This window comes from Poromitra crassiceps, assembly GCF_964638095.1.
Source record: "Poromitra crassiceps genome assembly, chromosome: 16".
In the NCBI taxonomy this organism is placed as follows: Eukaryota; Metazoa; Chordata; class Actinopteri; order Beryciformes; family Melamphaidae; genus Poromitra; species Poromitra crassiceps.
In genome coordinates this window covers 23,789,593-23,811,288 of record NC_139645.1, presented here as the reverse complement: position 1 = coordinate 23,811,288, position 21,696 = coordinate 23,789,593, and the positions used below count along the sequence as shown (strand labels likewise).

The window sequence follows — 21,696 nt, the reverse complement described above, 5'->3', positions numbered from 1 at the left end:
AAGAAAGAAAGAAAGAAAGAAAGAAAGATGGATTTCTAAAAATTAAGAAAGTTATCTGACTAGTGTCATGATTGTAATTTTCTGCAGGGCGTAGCATATAAACCATTCTGGTCATTATAATGTCCCAACACAGTCTCACAAAGACTTGTGACATAGTAATGTGGGTCCACAGCCCAGACTTTCTACTTTCACCAAAACACATTTAAAATTGTTGAAAAATAAAGTTTGTTTGGCCACTAGAGGGCGGGGCCGAGGCGAGGGTGAGGCGAGGATGATGCTCCCACAACTCTCTACTGGGGCAACTCGGTGGTCACGGCCGGCTCAGTAACCAGGAAGTAGCTGTGGACTGAGGCAGAAACTGACGTTCACATTCAACAATTTTAGAGCCATTGTTGTGAAACTAGAAGGCTTTGTGCTGTGGGTCAACATTTCTATTCCATAATTATTTGTGAGATCATGTTGAATCTCCATGCTGAACTCTTTAGATCAGTGCAGGCTTTCAGTCTCTGAAGATGGATGTAATTTTGTCTGCAGATTTAATATGTATATTATTCTGTTCCAGCTGCTTGAGGAGAACATTGTCACCTTTGTGAAGATGGAGCTGAGAAGGTTGAGTCCAGATGAGGCAGAATGCTCAGAGAGTCAGAGGGTGGAGGAGGAGGTGGATGGTGTGGAGGAAGAGCCGAGGAGGAGCACAGAGGCTTTTCTAAACATCACACTGCTCCTCCTGAGGAGAATGAAGCAGGAGGAACTGGCTGAGGAGCTGCAGAGGAGTAAGAGTCTTTAACAGCTTTAATGTCATGGAGAGAGAGGGGAGGTGGTGGACAATGGGTGATTTATGTCTGTTAGAGTTTTGTTTCATTTTCAAGATATTGATGCCACCTATAAGTGAAAGAATTGGCAAAACAATATAGGAACAAATCATTTGGGGCGGCTGTGGCTCAGGAGGTAGAGCGGGTCGTCCACTAATCGGAAGGTTGGTGGTTCGATCCCCGGCTCCTCCAGTCCGCATGTCGAAGTGTCCTTGGGCAAGACACTGAACCCCAAATTGCTCCCGATGGCTGTGGCAGCACCCTGCGTGGCAGCTGGCCGCCCTCGGTGTGTGAATGGGTGAATGCAGGCACATTGTAAAGCGCTTTGGATAAAAGCGCTATATAAATGCAGTCCATTTACCATCAGTTACCATTTGGGGCACCTCATCTAATTAATTTGAATCAGGTGTGCAAGCTGTAGCTGGAAGATGCCGTCAAGCCACAGTTGAACATTATATTTGAGTTTTGCTCATTTTGATCTCATTTGACTTGTTAAGACCTGTTTACATTTTTTCTGAATGTATTTGAGTCATCATCGGTTTGGAACATGCCAAATCCATTCCAACAAGAACACAGGATAAAGAAACTGAGTTTAGTCCTCCTTCATGTTGGAACTTTACAGTTTATAGTGGCTATAGTTTAAAATGATAGAAGCCATGACCATGTCCAAACTCTGCTGAAAATCTAAACATTTGCCAAACAAGATTTAAAAGTAAATAAGCAGAATCCCTCTGGATAATCTGGTAAAATTATTAATGTGTTAATATGAGTGTAATACGCTGAACATAGTGGTGCACACTGGGAAACAAAACAGCACCACACCAGTTGTCTTTCACACTGAGCTGCACACAGGACCTGTTTGTCCGCTCACCACTGATGAACTGAAGAGATGTCATGGAGTGGAGATACACATTTACCAGGAAATGTTCACATTTCTCATGTTTACCAAAACATCTGCTCACTGTTGTTCTTTGTTCTTTCAGAAACTCAACATCAACAACAAAAACACAAATCCAGTCTGAAGGAGAAGTTTCAGTGTTTGTTTGAGGGCATTGCTAAAGCAGGAAACCCAACACTTCTGAATCAGATGTACACAGAGCATTACCTCACAGAGGGAGGGAGTGGAGAGGTCAATGATGAACATGAGATCAGACAGATTGAAGCAGCATCCAGGAAACTAGTGAGTACACAGTAGTACAATAATATAAGCAAAATCCTAATAAATACTAAGAATAAGAAAGAAAGAAAGAAAGAAAGAAAGATGGATTTCTAAAAATTAAGAAAGTTATCTGACTAGTGTCATGATTGTAATTTTCTGCAGGGCGTAGCATATAAACCATTCTGGTCATTATAATGTCCCGACACAGTCTCACAAATAATTGTGACATAGTAATGTGGGTCCACAGCCCAGACGTTCTACTTTCACCAAAACACATTTAAAATTGTTAAAAATAAAGTTTGTTTGGCCACTAGAGGGCGGGGCCGAGGCGAGGATGAGGCTCCCACAACTCTCTACTGGGGCAACTCGGTGGTCACGGCCGGCTTAGTAACCAGGAAGTAGCTGTGGACTGAGGCAGAAACTGACGTTCACATTCAACTATTTTAGAGCCATTGTTGTGAAACTAGAAGGCTTTGTGCTGTGGGTCAACATTTCTATTCCATAATTATTTGTGAGATCATGTTGAATCTCCATGCTGCACTCTTTAGATCAGTGCAGGCTTTCAGTCTCTGAAGATGGATGTCATTTTGTGTGCAGATTTTAGTATGAAGGTTTAATATGTATATTATTCTGTTCCAGCTGCTTGAGGAGAACATCATCACCTTTGTGAAGATGGAGCTGAGAAGGTTCCGGAGGGTTCTGAGTCCAGATGAGGCAGAATGCTCAGAGAGCCAGAGGGTGGAGGAGGAGGTGGATGGTGTGGAGGAAGAGCTGAGGAGCACAGAGGCTTTTCTAAACATCACACTGCTCTTCCTGAGGAGAATGAAGCAGGAGGAGCTGGCTGAGGAGCTGCAGAGGAGTAAGAGTCTTTAACAGCTTTAATGTCATGGAGAGAGAGGGGAGGTGGTGGACAATGGCTGATTTATGTCTGTTAGAGTTTTGCTTAGTTTTCAAGACAATGATGCCACCTATAAGTGAAAGAATTGACAAAACAATATAGGAACAAATCATTTGGGGCGCCTCATCTAATTCATTTGAATCAGGTGCACAAGCTGTAGCTGGAAGATGCTGTTAAGCCACAGTTCTCAACCGCAACAAAGAAAGAACATATAACCAAACAAGAAACAAATTATTAGAGAGAGAGAAGAACATTATATTTGAGTTTTGCTCATTTTGATCTCATTTGACTTGTTAAGACCTGTTAATTTTTTTCTGAATGTATTTGAGTCATCGGTTTGGAACATGCCAAATCCATTCCAACAAGAACACAAGATAAAGAAACTGAGTTTAGTCCTCCTTCATGTTGGAACTTTACAGTTTATAGTGGCTATAGTTTAAAATGATAGAAGCCATGAGCATGTCCAAACTGTGCTGAAAATCTAAACATTTGCCAAACTAGATCTATTCATTACAAGAGTTAAAGTTAAATGAGCAGAAACCCTCTGGATAATCTGGTAAAATTATTCATTTGTTAATATGAGTGTGATATGCTGAACACAGTGGTGCACACTGGGAAACAAAACAGCACCACACCAGTTGTCTTTCACACTGAGCTGCACACAATCAGGACCTGTTTGTCCACTCACCACTGATGAGCTGAAGAGATGTCATGGAGTGGAGATACACATTTACCAGGAAATGTTCACATTTCTCATGTTTACCAAAACATCTGCTCACTGATGTTCTTTGTTCTTTCAGAAACTCAACATCAACATCAACACCCACAACAAAAACACAAATCCAGTCTGAAGGAGAAGTTTCAGTGTTTGTTTGAGGGCATTGCTAAAGCAGGAAACCCAACACTTCTGAATCAGATGTACACAGAGCATTACCTCACAGAGGGAGGGAGTGGAGAGGTCAATGATGAACATGAGGTCAGACAGATTGAAGCAGCATCCAGGAAACCAGTGAGACCAGAAACAACCATCAGATGTGAAGACATCTTTAATCCCTTACCTGGAAGAGATGAACCAACCAGAACATTGATGACAAAGGGAGTGGCTGGCATTGGGAAAACAGTCTTAACACAGAAGTTCACTCTGGACTGGGCTGAAGACAAAACCAACCACGATATACAGTTCATATTTCCGTTCACTTTCCGAGAGCTGAATCTGCTGAAAGATAAAGAGTTCAGCTTGGTGGAACTTCTTCATCTCTTCTTTCCGGACACCAAAGAAGCACAAATCTGTAGCTTTGACAAGTTCCAGGTTGTGTTCATCTTTGACGGTCTGGATGAGTGTCGATTTCCTCTGGACTTCAAGAACAACGAGATCCTGACTGATGTTACAGAGTCAACCTCAGTGGATGTGCTGCTGACAAACCTCATCAAGGGGAAACTCCTTCCCCTTGCTCGCCTCTGGGTAACCACACGACCTGCAGCAGCCAATCAGATCCCTGGAAAGTTTGTTGACATGGTGACAGAGGTGAGAGGCTTCACTGACCCACAGAAGGAAGAGTACTTCAGGAAGAGATTCAAAGATGAGCAGGAGGCCAAAAGAATAATCAAAGACATCAAGACGTCACAAACCCTCTACATCATGTGCCACATCCCAATCTTCTGCTGGATCACTGCTACAGTTCTGGAGGATCTGTTGAAATCCAGTGAGGGAAAAGACCTGCCCAAGACCCTGACTGAGATGTACATCCACTTCCTGCTGGTTCAGTGCAAACAGCAGAACATCAAGTATCATGGGAGAGCTGAGACAGATCCACACTGGACTACAGAGACCAGGGAGATGATTCTCTCTCTGGGAAAATTGGCTTTTGAGCAGCTGGAGACAGGCAACCTGATCTTCTATGAAGCCGACCTGACAAAGTGTGGCATTGATATCACAGCAGCCTCAGTGTACTCAGGAGTCTTCACACAGATCTTTAAAGAGGAGTGTGTGCTGTACCAGCAGGACAAGGTCTTCTGCTTTGTCCATCTGAGTGTTCAGGAGTTTCTGGCTGCTGTCTACATGTTTCACTGTCACACAAACTATGAGAGGGTACTGGAGAGATTCCTGAAAGAAGAAGAAGATGGTGAACAATCCTTGGATGTCTTTCTGAGGAGAGCCATGGTCAAATCCCTGAAGAGTAAAAATGGCCACCTGGACCTCTTTGTCCGCTTCCTTCATGGCCTCTCACTGGAGTCCAGCCAGAAACTCTTACGAGGCCTGCTGGGTCAGACAGAGAGCAGGCCTGAAAGCATCCAGAGAGCCATCAGCAACCTGAAGGAGATGAACAGTGATAAGAAGAATGATGCACATTTCTTAACCTCTCCTGAAAGAAGCATCAACATTTTCCACTGTTTGATTGAGATGAATGACCAGTCAGTACACCAGGAGATCCAAAAGTTCCTGAAGTCAGAGAACAGATCGGAGAGTAAACTCTCTGAGATTCACTGCTCAGCTCTGGCCTACATGCTGCAGATGTCAGAGGAGGTTCTGGATGTGTTCGACCTGGAGGCCTACAACACATCAACAATGGGGCGACAGAGACTGATCCCAGCTGTGAGGAACTGCAGGAAGGCTCGGTTAGTACTCCGTTAGTAACAGTATAGAAGTGGTTTTAAAAGTGAGGCGCGCCTTCCCTGACGTGACGCGGAAAAAATAGAAGAAAATGCACAGCCTCCACCAGATATGTCAGTGCAGTCACAAAATTAGCGTACGCAGAATGACGGAATTTACGTCACGCAGACCGTGGCTTCATCCAGGGGCACATCGCCCGCAGTCTGACTGCCTCTGTGAGGTGAGCTCATGGTGTCAGAGGAGAAACCAGAAAGAAGGAAAACACAATTTTTTTAAAATGCGTGTTTCACCAATCCAATTGCGGCAGTTATTTGTATGTACATCAAACACATATATGGTCATATTTTTGTATCTGTTGGGGAGCTATTTCAGACAAATTTTACTAGATTTATGGGGCTGGAGAACTGTCTGTCCACGCTGGCCAGCCTGGCTGCAGACACAGTCCATAGAGGATGAACATACAGAGAACTCAACATTTACTCGATACACTGCACGGGGCGGGTATCCTGCTAGTTATAATAAAGATGATTTTAAAAAATGATTAAAAGTCCTTCAGAGTGGATAAAGATGTATAAAATGTTTTAAAGAGGATATTTGAAAAAAGCAGGATAAAGAGGTTTTAACATATTAAAGAATATAGGATAAAGATGTTTACAACATTTTTGGAACTCCTTATGCCCGAGTGGAGCATACAAAAAATAAATGGCAATAATAAATGGTGTGTGTGTGTGTGGGTGGGTGTGTGTGTGTGTGTGTGTGTGTGTGGGGAGGAGGGGGGGGGGGGGGTGTTGGTCTATATGTGCTCTGAGGGGAGGCGCAGTCTCCCACACTTTAAAAACCCCCGGTGTAGACTAGAGTGACCTTCATACCTGACACCATAGCCGCTTTCAGACATGCCTTGGAACTCGGGGGTTATCTAGAGGGCATCCGGATGGCGGTGTATGTATGAACACATTTTGGTGAGCTATGCACGCTCCCGCGACCCTCCTATTCTCCTGAGGTAAGACAACCTCGAGCCCTAGTATCAGGGGCGGATTGTCCCCCCCCCCCTCCAGAGCTCCGTGAAGTAGCCAGCTCAGTGAGTGCATGAGGAGAGGGAGAGAGACAGAAAGCCAGTGTGACAGATTATTATTATATAAATAGTCGATGTGAATGAGCGAGCAAAAAAAACATCATGCCATTTCAGTTTTTCCAAATGAAGCTCAAACCTGCTCCGTGTGTGTCAGCTAACAGGCTACATGTTGCTGGATTGAAACGCTCATGGCTTTGATCTTATTTCATTTCTGCATAGCTTCGCACAGCACACACATTTAATGAGCATTTTTGGACGCGAGGGTCGTCCTGCTTCCCAGTATTGGACATCGCCAGGTAGGGTATCTGGATCTGGTTGCGTTCATGCCTTTGATTTAACGTTTACACAGCATTTGTGAAGTTTCACGTGCAGAACCGCAAATTCCAAGTAGCGTCAAGTCAGGATGCATGTGTAATATTTTTTTGTGTGTGTTATCCGAAAAATACAGAACAGAGATAAACTGGAAGAATATCTGCTCCCTTCGAAAAGTCAATTTTAACCCGTAGTGAGTCGACCGTTCTGATTTCTTGTTACTAAGCAATACAACATTGATTTTATTTTGAAGGTAAAAACGTCTAGCTTCCTGTATTCTGTATAATTCTAGTAGGATGGACGGATTTTAGGACTGAACATAGCAAAGACCCGTTTTATTTTTAGCGCTTGAGACTCGAGGAAATCGATGCATCTGGGCGTGAGTTGTAGGGTTGTTTAATTAATTACTAGTCTCTTAGAACAGACGAGTTGGCTTCCGCAATTTTCAAATGCTTCCGCCATACCGTCTGTACTTCGTGGGGGAGAATCATGCACCAACCGGAATGGGAAGCAGAAAGGTGGGTCTTCCGCTCATTAGTCCAATCAGAATCCAATATGCCGGCAGAAAGGCGGGTCTTCCGCTCATTAGTCCAATCAGAATCCAATATGCCGCATTCGCGTGTCGTGATTGGTCGGATTCCGTAGAACTTCCTTCCAGTCTGAAGGTTTTTTTCCCAACTTCCTTGTGCATGTTCTGGGGGTGTAACGTACAGACTGTATATAGCTGCATTCGCCGGATGTAGATGATACAGTCTGTTTTAAGAGACTAATTAATTACTAACGTTATCCGCAAAAGATTATATACCGTGAACGTTAGGCAGTTATCGCCCATTATGTATTTTTAGCAACTTGTTTTCAGATTCTGCATGTCGTGATAGTTTGTTGAATGTCAATGCGATTCACTTAAGGCTATGCTCAGACAGTGAAGTACAGCTGTGTGGTCAGTTTTCACAACTCCCCATTGTGTGGTCATGCCCAAATCCCCCCCCCCCCCACCCCCCCCCCCCCCCCCTCTCTACTTTACACCCGGAGGTGGTCCACATGTATGAAAGCAACATGCCTCATGTCTGAAAGGGTACACTTCACGTATCGCCCGGGTTTCATGTCTGAAAGTGGCTCATCAGAGTTACAATAGAGATCTATAATTCCTCAAACATACACACTGTTGTGCTACACAGCAGTGATACACAGTGTTGGGCGTAACATGTTACAAAGTAGGCTAATGTCTTAAGAGTACAGTAGTTAAAAGTAGTGTCACTGTAATCACATTATTTTTTCCTGTAACGGAGTAAAGGTATTACAGTTGTTCCAGGTTCAGTCACATTCCAGTGACTGATCTAACAGATTGGTTGTTTCTTGAGTTTAATTCTTTAGTCCATTGGTTCCCTGGGGGTCATACAATTATTTTGGCAGGATTGAAATAAATAACCAAATAATTAAATAAATAAATAATTAAATAATGTTTTTTTTTTTAATGATTTTTCTCCCATGATGATTAAATATTTCATATCAATGATTTAATGTATTATATAAACCTTATATATGTAAGGGTTAATGCACGACGAGGTGTCTATTATCACTTTTTAAGGGACGACGTGGATGGTTGCCTCCGCGAAGTCCCTTAAAAAGTGATAATGGACACCTCGAAGTGCATTAACCCGCTTATACCATGGTCACTTGCCAAAGAAACAAAACAAGGCCATTCATTTATATTTCCATGCATTTTGAAATCAAAATCTAGTTTTCATAACCTTGAATATGAGTTCAGAACCGGCGAGACAAAATAGTCCCCTCGAGATTAGGCTATCATTGGATAAAATGGCTGCTGAGTTTCTACACCTGGCACAATTCTAGAATCAAGCTAACTAATAATTTCCCCAATCGTAGCCTATGTAACAACATACAAAATAAAACGGCAATGTCTAAGAATGCAACGCCATGTAACTGGGTCGTTTAAACTCGCATTCCAGGGAATTACGTTAACGTCTGCGGATCTTATAAGACGTAAACGGCGCGAGGCAGGAGTGAAAACTATCTGCTTTCAGTATGTTGGAGTCCAGGTATGTTTTGTACAAGGACGTCTCTCAGTGTGTTGCTGTTAACTCCCCATTTCGTTGTTTTCTTTTTGTTGATCTCGTCTTTTTCCTCTTTGACTTGATTTGTAAAGAGGCAGCGCACGCTCTCCCAGAGCGACTGGCTGCTGGTTGCTGCAAGTTGTAAACAGAGGGTTTGACAGTTGACAGCTGAGAGCCCGGCTTCTGTCAGCTGACCAGAACGAAAATCAGATTTCTAAATAGCCATTATTTTAATAAACTGAGCACTCAGGGGTAATCTAAATAGTTACTTTGCCATATTAAGCGTTAACGGTGGTATAGAGCTCAAACTGGTCTCTTGATAACACTGTTGAAACTATGGCGCATTGATATGAATGGTGAACAGACCATTTGGCTGAACGACTTTACCAACTGTACATTATCACTTTTTAATGGATACCCTGCAGCCAATCAGAATCGAGTATTCACCCAGACCATGGTATAAACACCTATATAAACTATAGCATATATCAACTGTATAAAACTGATTTTATGATTGAAATCTGTGTGTGTGTGTGTGTGTGTGTGTGTTTGCGTGCGTGCGTGCGTGTGTGTGTGTGTGTGTGTGCGTGTGAGTGAGTGAGTGAATGCATGCATGCACACACACCAGGAACTAATCTCCCACGCAGACCCTGGCACAGTGACATGTGATTGCTAGCTACCTAACTACTGCAATGAAGTTGATTTGTGTATGAAAGTTTCCCCCAGTCTTCTCCTGCCTTCAGCTCATGTCAGAAATATCATAATTACAGAGAGTCACATGACCGAGCTGACAAAGTGGTAAATATGACGCTGTAGGCTCAAAACTTTAAAAGTTACTAAACCCCAACCAAATCTGTGGTGAAGCCAGACTGACTCTAATGGTGTCAGGCTGTTCTACTGAGTTGTTTTACCACAACTGAACAGCCTGTGGAGCTGACACTGAAATCTCCATCATTTTTCATTATTTTCTTAAACTGTTTTTTACAGAAATGCTTTAATATGATACAATTGCATTCATGTATTATTTTCTGTTTGGTTTAGATTTTAAGGGAAAAAAAGTAGAATATTTAACGGTGTTTTGTGCAGTCAATTTTATTTTATAGACACCTTAAATCAGACTCAAAGGAAAGTCTTAACTCATGGTGTTTTGTGCAACCGGCCCCTGGTCTCAGCTCTGAAGTCCTGTGGCCCTATCTTGGTACAAGCGCTATTTGCTTTTTGCACTTGCTCTCTGGATTGCGCACCGTTCGGCGTGTTTATGCTATCTTCGGACGAGCGCAGCTGCCAATTTGCGCTCTGGCCACGATAGCGCCCACTTTTGCACTGGGTTTTCAGGCCCGGCGCACCTGTGGGTGTGCCTTATGGTACCAAACCAAGCATGGCCACGCTAAGTCCTCACATTTGCTATCGTCTCTGTGCGTGCAATTCTTTGCGCTTAGAGCTCTGAAAAGCAGGTCTAAAAACCAGTTCTAAAATTCTCACACATCCCTAACTATTAAAGAAACAAATATTTTTACATGTGTATGTTATAGCCTATTTATATGAACAAAACGTCTAATGCGCGTGAACAACCATATGACATTTGCGCAAATGAATTGGAGGGAATGAAAGGAGCGACACTGATTGGTTGTGTGGATGATAACGCCCACACCAAGCCTGCACGCCTCTGAATAATTTCCAGAGTTAATCCTGCATAAATCACTGGGACAAGTGGCATTTTGCGCATCACAGAGAATAGCAGATGATTTGGGAACGTCCATTAATTTGTGCTGCGCCCGGCGCAAGCGCTAAATTACCGCTTTTGCCACGATAGGGCCCAGTGTTATTGTTATGCGATGGTGTTGATGCGATGTTTGATGTGATGCTGTGGAGATGTTCAAATTACGCATGGAGATTACACAGTGTCCATCGTGCAATTTCATTCAAATTCATTTGCAGAAACAGTTAAATGCCATCCTTAAAATGAATAGACAACACCTGTTTGATATTCCCTTAAGTGCACATTAAAAAATAACATTATTTTGGGAGTTTATGTGAAAATTATGAGGTCAGTGTTTCCCACAGGATTTTGAGAATTTGTGGTGGGGGACCGCAGACCCCCTAGGGGGGTGCGGGGACATGCCCCCCCCGCGAGATTTTTTTAAACATTTTAAAGTAAAATGCATGAATTTGGTGTACTTTGAGAAAGCTTAAGAGCAAAATTAAAAGGCTAGATCTATGAAGAACATGTCATCATTACTGTACTGTGGGTTTACAATGACAAACTAAATTTCTCCCTATAGGTCAGGGATACTCAACTTGCTTTGCCACTTTCGTGAAATGATAGAAGGCGAGGGGCCAGTTAATAAACAAACAATATACATTTTTCTGTAGCGGATTGTAGGTTTTTGGGGTGTCAGCCGGAGTTTAGGCTGACAGTGTTGTGCACATCGGATAGTTAGTTAGGTTAAGTTAGTTGGGTTAAGTACATACATAAGTGCCTGGGTAGCGAGCAGATGGCGGTATTTGACAATTTAGCAGCTAAATCATAGATTATTGAAAGATATTCCATATTCCAGACTGAAATGCTATAACAGAAGTATTGGCCAGAATGACATGAACATTTATTGGACACTTATTCAGCGGATATCTTGCATGTTGCGTTCAGGTGCACTGTAAAAAAAAAAAATTTTTTTTTTTTTGGTCAACATCTTATTGTGGCGGTCCGCCACAAATTCCTTTATGTATGGGAAACACTGGAGGTGAAAATGTTGTGTTAATATGATCGATTATACCCCCCCTCTCTCTCTCCAAAACCGCACACGTGCACACATACTGCATCGCCCAGATGAATGAATCACCAATTAATGCCAATTAATAGCCTACTATAATATTAGTCTACAATTATTTCCCCCCCTTTGAGTAGCCTACATGCATCTGTCAGTTCCCATCTCCCTCCCTCAGGAAAAAGATACGCTACAAATAGGGGTTAATGGGAAATGAATTGAGAAAACTTGGACATTGTAGCTTACTTGCAATATTATTGTCAATTAAATGTCCCTGTTTCCCCATTGCAAACATGTTTCTATTTTCCAGCCAACCAAAGAACCCTGCTCTCTTATCCCCCGCTCCCCCCCCTTCCCTTCTCCTGCTCTCTCCTCTTGCTCCTTCCCCACCTCCTATACTCTCCAACATTTCCCATTCCCTCCCCACCCCATCACTCTCTCACATTCCCCCTGCTCTCCTCCCTTCTCCTGCTCTCTCCTCTGCTCTATCCTATATTTCTATATTTTCTATATTTCTCTACCAATTGTTCAAAGTGTTATCTTTATTCTGTAATTGGCTACTGTTGTGTCAGCTAGAATTAGCTAGACATATTCTCTGTGAAGCCCTCTGAGACATGCTTGTGAATTAGGGCTATATAAACTTGACTTGACTTGACTTGACTAACCCGAATTGCATCAATTAAAAGCTGCAAATCACAGATGTTTTTAAATGATGTGATGATTGTTGTGAGATGTCAACACACTTGAGCACGCCCCCATTTTGCAGTGCGCTCAGCGCTAAACACACGCAAGTGCTAAATTACAGCTTTTATGACGATAAGGCCCCCTCAACTCTGAAGTCCTGGGGCCCTATATATCTTTGTAGTAATTCACATGTATTAACTTTCACATCTAAAAAGGACACAGACTCACTGCTTGCCTCTAACGTGAAGGTGATAGTAGGAACTCTAGAATTAAGAAATTCCTTCAACCCCTCCAGCTCCTCAGATGAACCAGTGAACACAAAACAAATCATCAATGTATCTACCAACATTTGACAAAAGAACAAGAAGGATTGTTCTTATAAACATAATCAACCTCAAATTTGCCTCGTTTTATATGTGAGGTCACACCCATTCTCTCATTAACACTGAGGAAAGCCACAGGCTGAAACACCTGTTCACTGCTGCTGTGTGGATTAAAACCTTTTTTTCAAACTTGACCTGTGAGTGCTGCTAGTTCCATTTGACTTTTCAGTATTTGCTTGAGCCTAAACTGAGTGAAGAAAAGATATGAATATATAGGCTACAATACAATAAGCAGCTCAATCGGTGCAGGGAGATCACAGAAACAGAGGTAGGCAACAGCACTCGAATTAGAGTAAAAGCACACTGATGATGGCCTAAGGCTGAAACGCATCTGTTTTGCCCTTAATAAAAAAAACTCAAGATTTACTCTAATTCGAGTACTGTTGCCTACCTCTGTTTCTACAATACAATAAGCCCTATTGTATTACCTGCCTTCATGTGAGAAATCCATTGCCTCCCTTTCTCTCTCTCCCTATCTCTATACAGTATATCTCTCATTCTCTCTTGGCAATGTAAATAAATAGATAGATAATGATAGAGTTCATTTGCAGAAACAGTTAAGTGCCATTCTTACAGTGAATAGACAACACCTTTTTGATAGTCCTGGGAGTACACATTAAAAAATAACATCATTTGGGTGATTTATGTGAAAATTATGAGGTGGAAATGATTATGATCGATAATACAAATATGTGCCGGGTTCTCCACACCCACAAACGGTATTAAAGGGAGTGAGAGACGGGAATCTGATTGGTTTGATTGATGTGATGCCCAGGGTCTGGGCTTTACATCAATCAAACCAATCAGTGTGGCCTGCATCATTCTTGCCTGCACAGGTGATAAGCACGCCCATTTCATGATTTTGCACGGAGCACACAGGCATTTTGCACGGCAGGGAGAATAGCAGAGGGTTTGGGCACGCCTCCAAATTGCACTAGTGCCCACCGTTAAACACTGCACAAGCGCTAATCAGTGCGTTTGCGAGACCAGGGCCCCTGGTCTCAGCTGTGAAGTTCAACTTCTTCTTTATTCTTTATTCAGATTGAGGTTCTGCGAGTTGAATGAGGCTCACTGTGAAGTTGTGGCCTCAGCTCTGAAGTCCAACTCCCATCTGACAGAACTGGACCTGAGTGACAGCAACCTGCATGATTCAAAAAAAGTGAAGCTGCTCTGTGCCGGACTGGAGAGTCCACACTGCAGACTGGAGACTCTGAGGTCAGACATCATATTTAATAATGTGCTGATATGAATATTATATGAATTTTATAATGTGTGGACGTCTGTATAGAGTCGATCAATCTGAAATCAGACATGATCTGGTTTTAGGGGCTTAGCTCCCCAGCTAGTCTGCTTTGAACATAAGTTATCTATTGTAACATCTAGCATACTGTAGATCTCCCTCTTCCATTCTCATCAGTTTGGACAGCGTAGACTGTGTGTTGCAGTTCCTTCTTTTTTCTGTAGACTGTAGGCTGTAGACCAGGGGTGCCCAAACTTTTTTGACCCAAGATCTACTTTTCAAGTAGCCAGCCTCCCGAGATCTACCAGTCCAGTTTCAACATCGCAAACGCACACACATCGTTTCCAGCCTGCAGTAACTAACCTCACAACACTTTCTCGTTGTCCCACAACCACTTGACATTAGGGCTGTGAATCTTCACTGGCCACATGATTCGATTCGATTACGATTCAGAGGGCTACGATTCGATTCGATTACGATTATCGATGCATCTTAAATCGATGCATCACTTTTTCCCCCAATACATGATTTATTTTTTCTCACTTTACAATACAATTGCATTGTATTATGATCCATAATTAAAATAAACAACTGCATGTACTTCCATTATATTTTGTTTTATTATAAAAAAAGAAAAAGAAAATCCCCCCTCAATGCCATGCGATCTACCACACTACCGGTCGATCGCGATCGACGTATTGGGCACCCCTGCTGTAGACTAGCACCATGCTTCCTCTGACACATGCGCAGTTGCCAGCCGCTTATTTTCACCTGACAGCGGGGAACTACACCGGCAGGACGTAGCACGTGGGAGGATCACGCTATTGCCACCAGTTTCCTTCCGCCCGAACAGGCGCCCCAACCGACCAGAGGAGGCGCTAGAGCAGCGACCAGGACACACCCATAATCCGGCTTCCCACCTGCAAACACAGCCAATCGTGCCTGTATGGACGCCCGACCAAGCCGGAGGTAGCATGGGGGTGTGAACCTGCGACCCTTGTGTTGTTGCAGTTCCTTCTTAAGCAAAATCATAACCCCCCTACTATTTCTAAGGCCATGACTAAAATATATATATATATATATATATATATATATATATATATGGATACTGTATATCCCATATATATATATATATATATATATGGGATATACAGTATATATGGGATTTATATACTGTATATCCCATATATATATATATATATATATATATGGGATATACAGTATCCATATATATATATATATATATATATATATATATATATATATATATATATATATATATATATATATATATATATATATGGATACTGTATATCCCATATATATATATATATATATATATATATATATATATGGGATATACAGTATATATGGGATTTATATACTGTATATCCCCAGCCCATTCGGATTTCCATTTTAACTCACTTCCTAGATTTGATAAAACCCTGCAATATTTGATTTGCTCTAATCTGTTGCTTCCGTATAGACAATTGACCTATCGCTAAGCCCCACCCCCCGTCCTCACTTGCACAAACACAAGGCAGACTAACTAGAATAAATGGCAGCCGTCACTGTCAAAGTTATATCCCAAGACGCTCTTCACAACTTTTTGAGGCCTGATATTGTCTAGAATCATCATAAAGTACTTCACTATGCCATGGAGGGCGATGTACAACATTTAAAGCTATCGATAAAAATAAATGAGATAAGTGCATGGAAACGGCTTTAGCAAATCAAACCAAACATGCACTTAACGAAGGAAGACAGCGAGATAACCAGTGGGGATAACAGGCGACTGACATCCAGAATTTACATTTTATTCACTTGAGTAACCTCTCCGTGGATTATATATATGCCGAATTGAAGAGTGGCGCCTGGCAATCTGTTTTATGTAGGCCTACCTCTGTATAATCAACAAACGTTAAATTAATATAGTAGGCCTACCTCTGTATAATCAACAAACGTTAAATTAATATAGTGTTGATGTTTTTCATAGCGAGACAACAGCACGCACGCATGGGTGTAGCAGATCAGGAGAGGCATAGCCTACAACAGACCACTTTTTCCATCATGTTTTCTCTATTGACTACCTCACATTTATTTGGGGAACGAGATTAATTCCCTCGTTTTAGGGTTTGACTGGTGTCTGGCGATGTTTTAATCACATCAATCAATGCGCCTCCTCTTCAACCAACTCCGGCATTACGTGCATAACGTAATGACTGGAAACTCGCATAATTCAGCATTTTCTTTTGCCAACTTTCTGAATACCATGATGATATAATGATACTTTTGGATCACGGAAGGCAAATGAGGGAGAGGACTCATGTCGCTGTCACCACGATGCAGATTTAACGTCCAAAACAGCAGCATCATTGTGGATGTGAGTGGATCTACGTTTACTAGTTTAATATTATCCATTGCCTGGCCTCCCAGGATACCTCGTAATGGTCAATTTACCCCCATGCACATCGTTTGACCATTTTTTCAACTTATAAATGTATGAAACCAGAGGAAACTCGCGTTTTCTAGTGCTTCTCTATGGAACTCTAAGCTGAGAATGTCCGATTGTATTGTAGAGCTGCACGCCCTGTAATTGGCTCGTCTGCGTTCGTGGCAGGACTTAACGATAGGTCCATTGGAGGGTTCAGGTTAAGTTAGGGTCCAGTTAGGGTTAAGTTCCCCATCCAATTCAAATTCTGCTTGTATTACAACTTTTCCAGATAAACTGCCAACTGAAAATTGTGTCCCCCAAAAAGTGGATTCTGGACTATAACTACCGTAAATTCCGGACTATAAGCCGCGGCTTTTTCCCCGTTTTTTGGCCCTGCGGCTTATATAACGGTGCGGCTTATCTATGGATTTTTTCAGAAAAAAAAAAAAAATACAAATAAAATCTCTCTTTTTTAGCACTCTTTCTAACTATAAATCCACTTCTGTTTTAACTCATTGAGTGCCAGCCACTTTTGGAGAACGGACGCTCCCAGTGCCAGAGTTTCAGAGCGTTTTCAGTGATTTCTCGAGGCCCACAGAATATTGTGTGATATTACTATGTAAACACTGAACACGCACAAAGAACGATGAGACTCTATTCTATCATCTGCAAAAAAAAGTTTATTGATCCCATTTTCCGTTCTTTAGTTATGAGCCGGAGAAGATAGCTTGATTCATCCAAAAAAAGTAATTTTTTTCTAGAAGCTGAGATAATTGGCCTTTTGTGAAATTAAACATTTCAAGCACACACTGACTCTGAAGCTAATCTTTTCTAATGTAGTCACACCTCAAAAATAATTTCCTTCAATAAAACAGTTTAGGCCAGGGAATTTTGTTTGGCAGAATAATATTTTTAGCTACAACCAGCAGCGCTGGCCCCTGCGTGCGCTGCTGGTTGCAGCTTCTTGCTGGTCTTGATTTGCTGCTGGTGGGCATCGGATATTCTGGCTTGCGTTTGTCAATCCTGTCCTGCTGCCTGGGTCTGTCTGGGTGTTGCGTGCTGCTCTGCGTGCCCCCCCCCCCCCCCCCGCCCCGCCCCGCCCCGCCTCGCCTCGCCTCGCCTCAACTGCACACTCCTCCTCCTGTCTGTGGTGGCTCTCTGCTGAGTTTGCTGTGCGCACAGTGAAGGGTGCAGCTTTTTTACAGCGTTCCGCGTGTGTTTGTCACCGGCAACGATGCTTCCAGTTGAGAATAATAACTCCACGGTGTGGATGTGCGGATGTGCTGTCGCAACCGACACAGAGCGGCTCAATTGTGGGAGCAGATTGGCTGCTGCAGGCACAGCTGCAGTAACGTGCTTCAGCATATCGATGCATACGGATGCGATGCGATTTCCGTTTCCATAACGACTTCTTCTTTGTTTTTTCCTTGCCTTTCTGTTATGTGGAGAGCACTGTCGCCACCTAAGGGTTCTGTAAAATAGGTTATAGACCTCCAATAGCTACAATAGTTGTACCAGAGATGTATCAGGGATTGATCCACGTCCCACCGTCAAAAAACGCAATTGACGACAACCGTCGTCATTGGCACTCTACGTCAGTATTTGAATTGACGACAGCTGTCGTCATTGGCATTCAATGAGTTAATTTCCTCTCTTGCCCTCTTTTCACCACACCGCGGACACTGTGTGCACTGTAAAAATAAACAAAGGTGGTGTTGTGTTATGTTGTTTTGTTGAAATGTTACGGTAATACGGTAAATGGGAGCTTCCTCAAACAGCCATCTCTTTCCCGACAATCCCCTCTGTGCGTGACCCCTTACATATGGTAATTACGGTAAGCAAACGGCCACTCGGCCAACAACTCCCTCCCCCGACTACCAGGAGAAAATCACAAACTTTGGCGAATTCACACAAAGGAAGATCAAGGAATATTCCATCGAACCGGAGCAGATCATAAATATGGATGAAGTGCCTTTGACGTTCGACCTGCCACTCACTCGGACTGTTAACAAGAAAGGTGAATCGTCGATCACATTGAGAACCACTGGGCACGAGAGAACGAATTTCACTTGTGTTCTGGCCTGCTCTGCATCTGGAGTAAAGCTGCCGCCAATGGTGATTTTTAAGCGGATTACGATGCCGAAAGAGAAAATTCCCAGTGGGATATGCCTCAGAGTCAACAAGAAAGGGTGGATGATGGAAAGTGTCATGAAGGAGTGGCTGGCTGAGTGCTACGTCAAGCGCCCTGGAGGATTCTTTCACCAAAAAAAAGCTTTGCTCGTTCTCGACAGCATGAGGGCTCATATAACAGATTCCGTGAAAGCAGCCATCAAGACCACAAACTCCATTCGGGTTCCGAAAGGCTGGACTGCTGCGTGATGATGACGCCGGCACAGCTGGGCGCCTTCAGAGGCTGTTCGATTCCGACACCGACAGTGACGAAGAGGAGTTCCTTGGTTTTGAGAGTGACAACGAAGGAGAGAGGAGAGCGGTTGACGAAGCCACCCTGAACCTGTTCGTTTCCGACACTGAAGTTGAGGACTTTGCTGGTTTCAGTACGGAGGAAGAAGAGGAAGACGAGGATTAGTGACTTGACTTTGACTCTGACGCTGCACCTTCACCTAAAAGATGAAGACAAGGATTACGGTACCTGGTTTGATTGTTGACAGCACCTTTTGTTGAAATGTTAATAAATGGGAGCTTCCCCAAACAGCCATCTCTTTCCCGACATTCCTCTCTGTGCACGAACCCTTACATATGGTAATTAAACATCAAAACACCCGCGGCTTATAGTCCGGTGCGGCTTATATATGTAAAAAACAGTCAATTTTGCTGCTGCGGCTTATATACCGGTGCGCCTTATAGTCCGGAATTTACGGTACACATTTATTTATTTATTTTAAACTACTTGGCATTTAGATGTATTCATCTGGTCTGTTACAGGAAGTTTTCAAGGAAAATGGGCCAATCCTGAAACAGAGGAGTGACAGTCTGTCTGGTTTCAGATGGAAAGACTATATAAGGCTGACATGATGCTGATCCACACTGACAACATGCTGAAGTCTATTGGATTATAAGACACTGGATTGGTTAAAGATTTAAAGGAGTATTGTATTTTATTGCTTTATTCTTTATTCAGATTGAGTGGTTGCAGCTTGTTGGAGACTGACTGTGAAGTTCTGACCTCAGCTCTGAAGTCCAACTCCTCCCATCTGAGAGAGCTGGACTTGAGTTACAATGACCTGCAAGATTCAGGATGGAACCTTCTCTCTGTTGGACTGGACAGTCCAGAATGCAGACTGGAGACTCTCAGGTAAAGTCAATTTACAGTTTTTCTCAGTTGATTCAACACATTTCCCAAACTGAGGTCCATTCTCTCAAAACAGGATTCCTGAATCTGCATAGGTTGTCCTGAAGGTTTTACTTGATGATTTGACTTGTATTGATACAGCTTCACGCCAGTGAAGCTAGTTGAAAATAGAGCAGCTAGATGTTAAACAGTGGGAAGGTGACAACATCATCTACCCAGTTTTAACATCTGTCCTCTGGTTACTAGTTAGATAATTCATATTAAAATGTCACTGAACACATTTAAAGCCGACTAGTTTTGGTCCTGAATTACACTGTGGAGATAGTTCCCTGTGAGCTGAGACTGTGGAAAGCCTTCCTGAGCTACTGAGGCTGCAGATTTACTATCCATTTGTTTTTAAAGTGTTTCCTAATTTATATCCACTTGTTTATTTTTTCATGGCTTGTTGTGCAGCATAACAAATCATGTGCCATTTTGGAGGATTTATTGATCCAATCACCTTATAGCACCATGTGTGGAAATCAAACCAGTTTTCCTGTCAGTGTTAGTGTGGACCTGCTTTAGACCAGGGCCTCAACAGTACAGTCTGTCAGTAGAAATCATACAATGATGACATTACATATAAGTGTCAGTAAGCCTCATCAACACAGTCTGTCAGTAGAAAAATGCAATAATGACACAATATAACAATAGTATGTCTTCTTGTGCTTCAGGCTGAGTGTCTGTCAGCTGTCAGAGAGAAGCTGTGAAGCTCTGGCCTCAGTTCTCAGCTCCCAGTCATCTAATCTGAAAGAGCTGGACCTGACTAACAACGACTTCCAAGATTCAGGAATGAAGCTTCTCTCTGCTGGACTGAGGAGTCCACACTGTAGACTGGAGAGTCTGAGGTCAGGATCACCATTACTGTTTAACAGACCATTTAAATTCTGCTCTACATTCGTATGAAAATACCTGAACTCTCATTTTCCTGCTGATCTAATTTTTGAAACCAGCTGAGAAACCAAAATTCAGCTCTTACTTTCTCTCCTGCTGAGAAAACATTTCATTATTTCTCTCCACACTGCATCTGTTGGTGAAACCTGAAGCAAAGGACTTGTCAGATTCTGTTAAACTGAGTGCAGAACTGAATGAAAACACAAATATTGGAGACAGTTTTTTGTAATAATGTGACCTGCTCTGATGAAATCAGTCACATTGACCCCGAAACACATTTTGAGTTTTATACACTGTTGGAAAGAGGAGAATGTACTTTCTGGTGATGTCAATTATCAAAATTATCTTTGTTCTCCAAATATTGAGTGAGATGCAGCCCTTTATGTCTTGACTGTTTCCAAACTGTTTTGAGAAAAACGGCCTCAAAGTTTGACAAAGTAAGCTAGTTATGCTTGTCACCATAACTTTATGAGCTGCATTTGAATTTTACAATACTCGTTACAGAGAATGAAAACCAATGGTTTATTTTACTAAAATCTTCTGAAACCCCAAAACAGCCAAAATCAGCATTTTCTTATAAAATCACATTTCTACACAAACAGCGGGCCTGTGCTACATGTGACTGATTTTGTCCGAGCATGTCACATATAATAAGTGATTTCAGAGCAGTTTATTAATGGGAATATCCAACATGTAGCTGGTTTTAAGAGCTTCCACTGAGAGCTATGATCTCTTTTTTTAGAGGGTTAGGTTTAGGCTCAAAATAAACAATGACAAACTATTAGTGTTGAGTGAAGAAGCTGAATATGTTATTACAAAAATGTTCATATGATGTTGAGTTTCATAACTATGCAAAATCACTATTTCTGTAGGTTTCAGTGGTTAATGTTGCTACTGAATAAAAGTTGAAAGAGTCCAATTTAATGTCAAACACATCTTTACTGCCACAATACTCCCCTTAGTTGTAACATTGAGGTTATCCAACACCTGACTGCCTTGAAGACAAGA

General features: G+C 42.3%; 1 protein-coding gene across 1 annotated transcript; it reads left to right on the top strand.

Annotated features, from left to right (window-relative positions):
• Nucleotides 1–736: 736 nt before the first annotated feature.
• Nucleotides 737–19,762, top strand: LOC310791533 (NLR family CARD domain-containing protein 3-like; the record flags this gene model as incomplete). The annotated part of the gene is made up of 4 exons (XM_083653207.1): nt 737–773; nt 3,670–5,485; nt 13,813–13,986; nt 19,585–19,762. 4 exons carry the CDS (start codon nt 737–739, stop codon nt 19,760–19,762), a joined length of 2,205 nt encoding a protein of 734 aa, XP_083509333.1.
• Nucleotides 19,763–21,696: the final 1,934 nt, after the last annotated feature.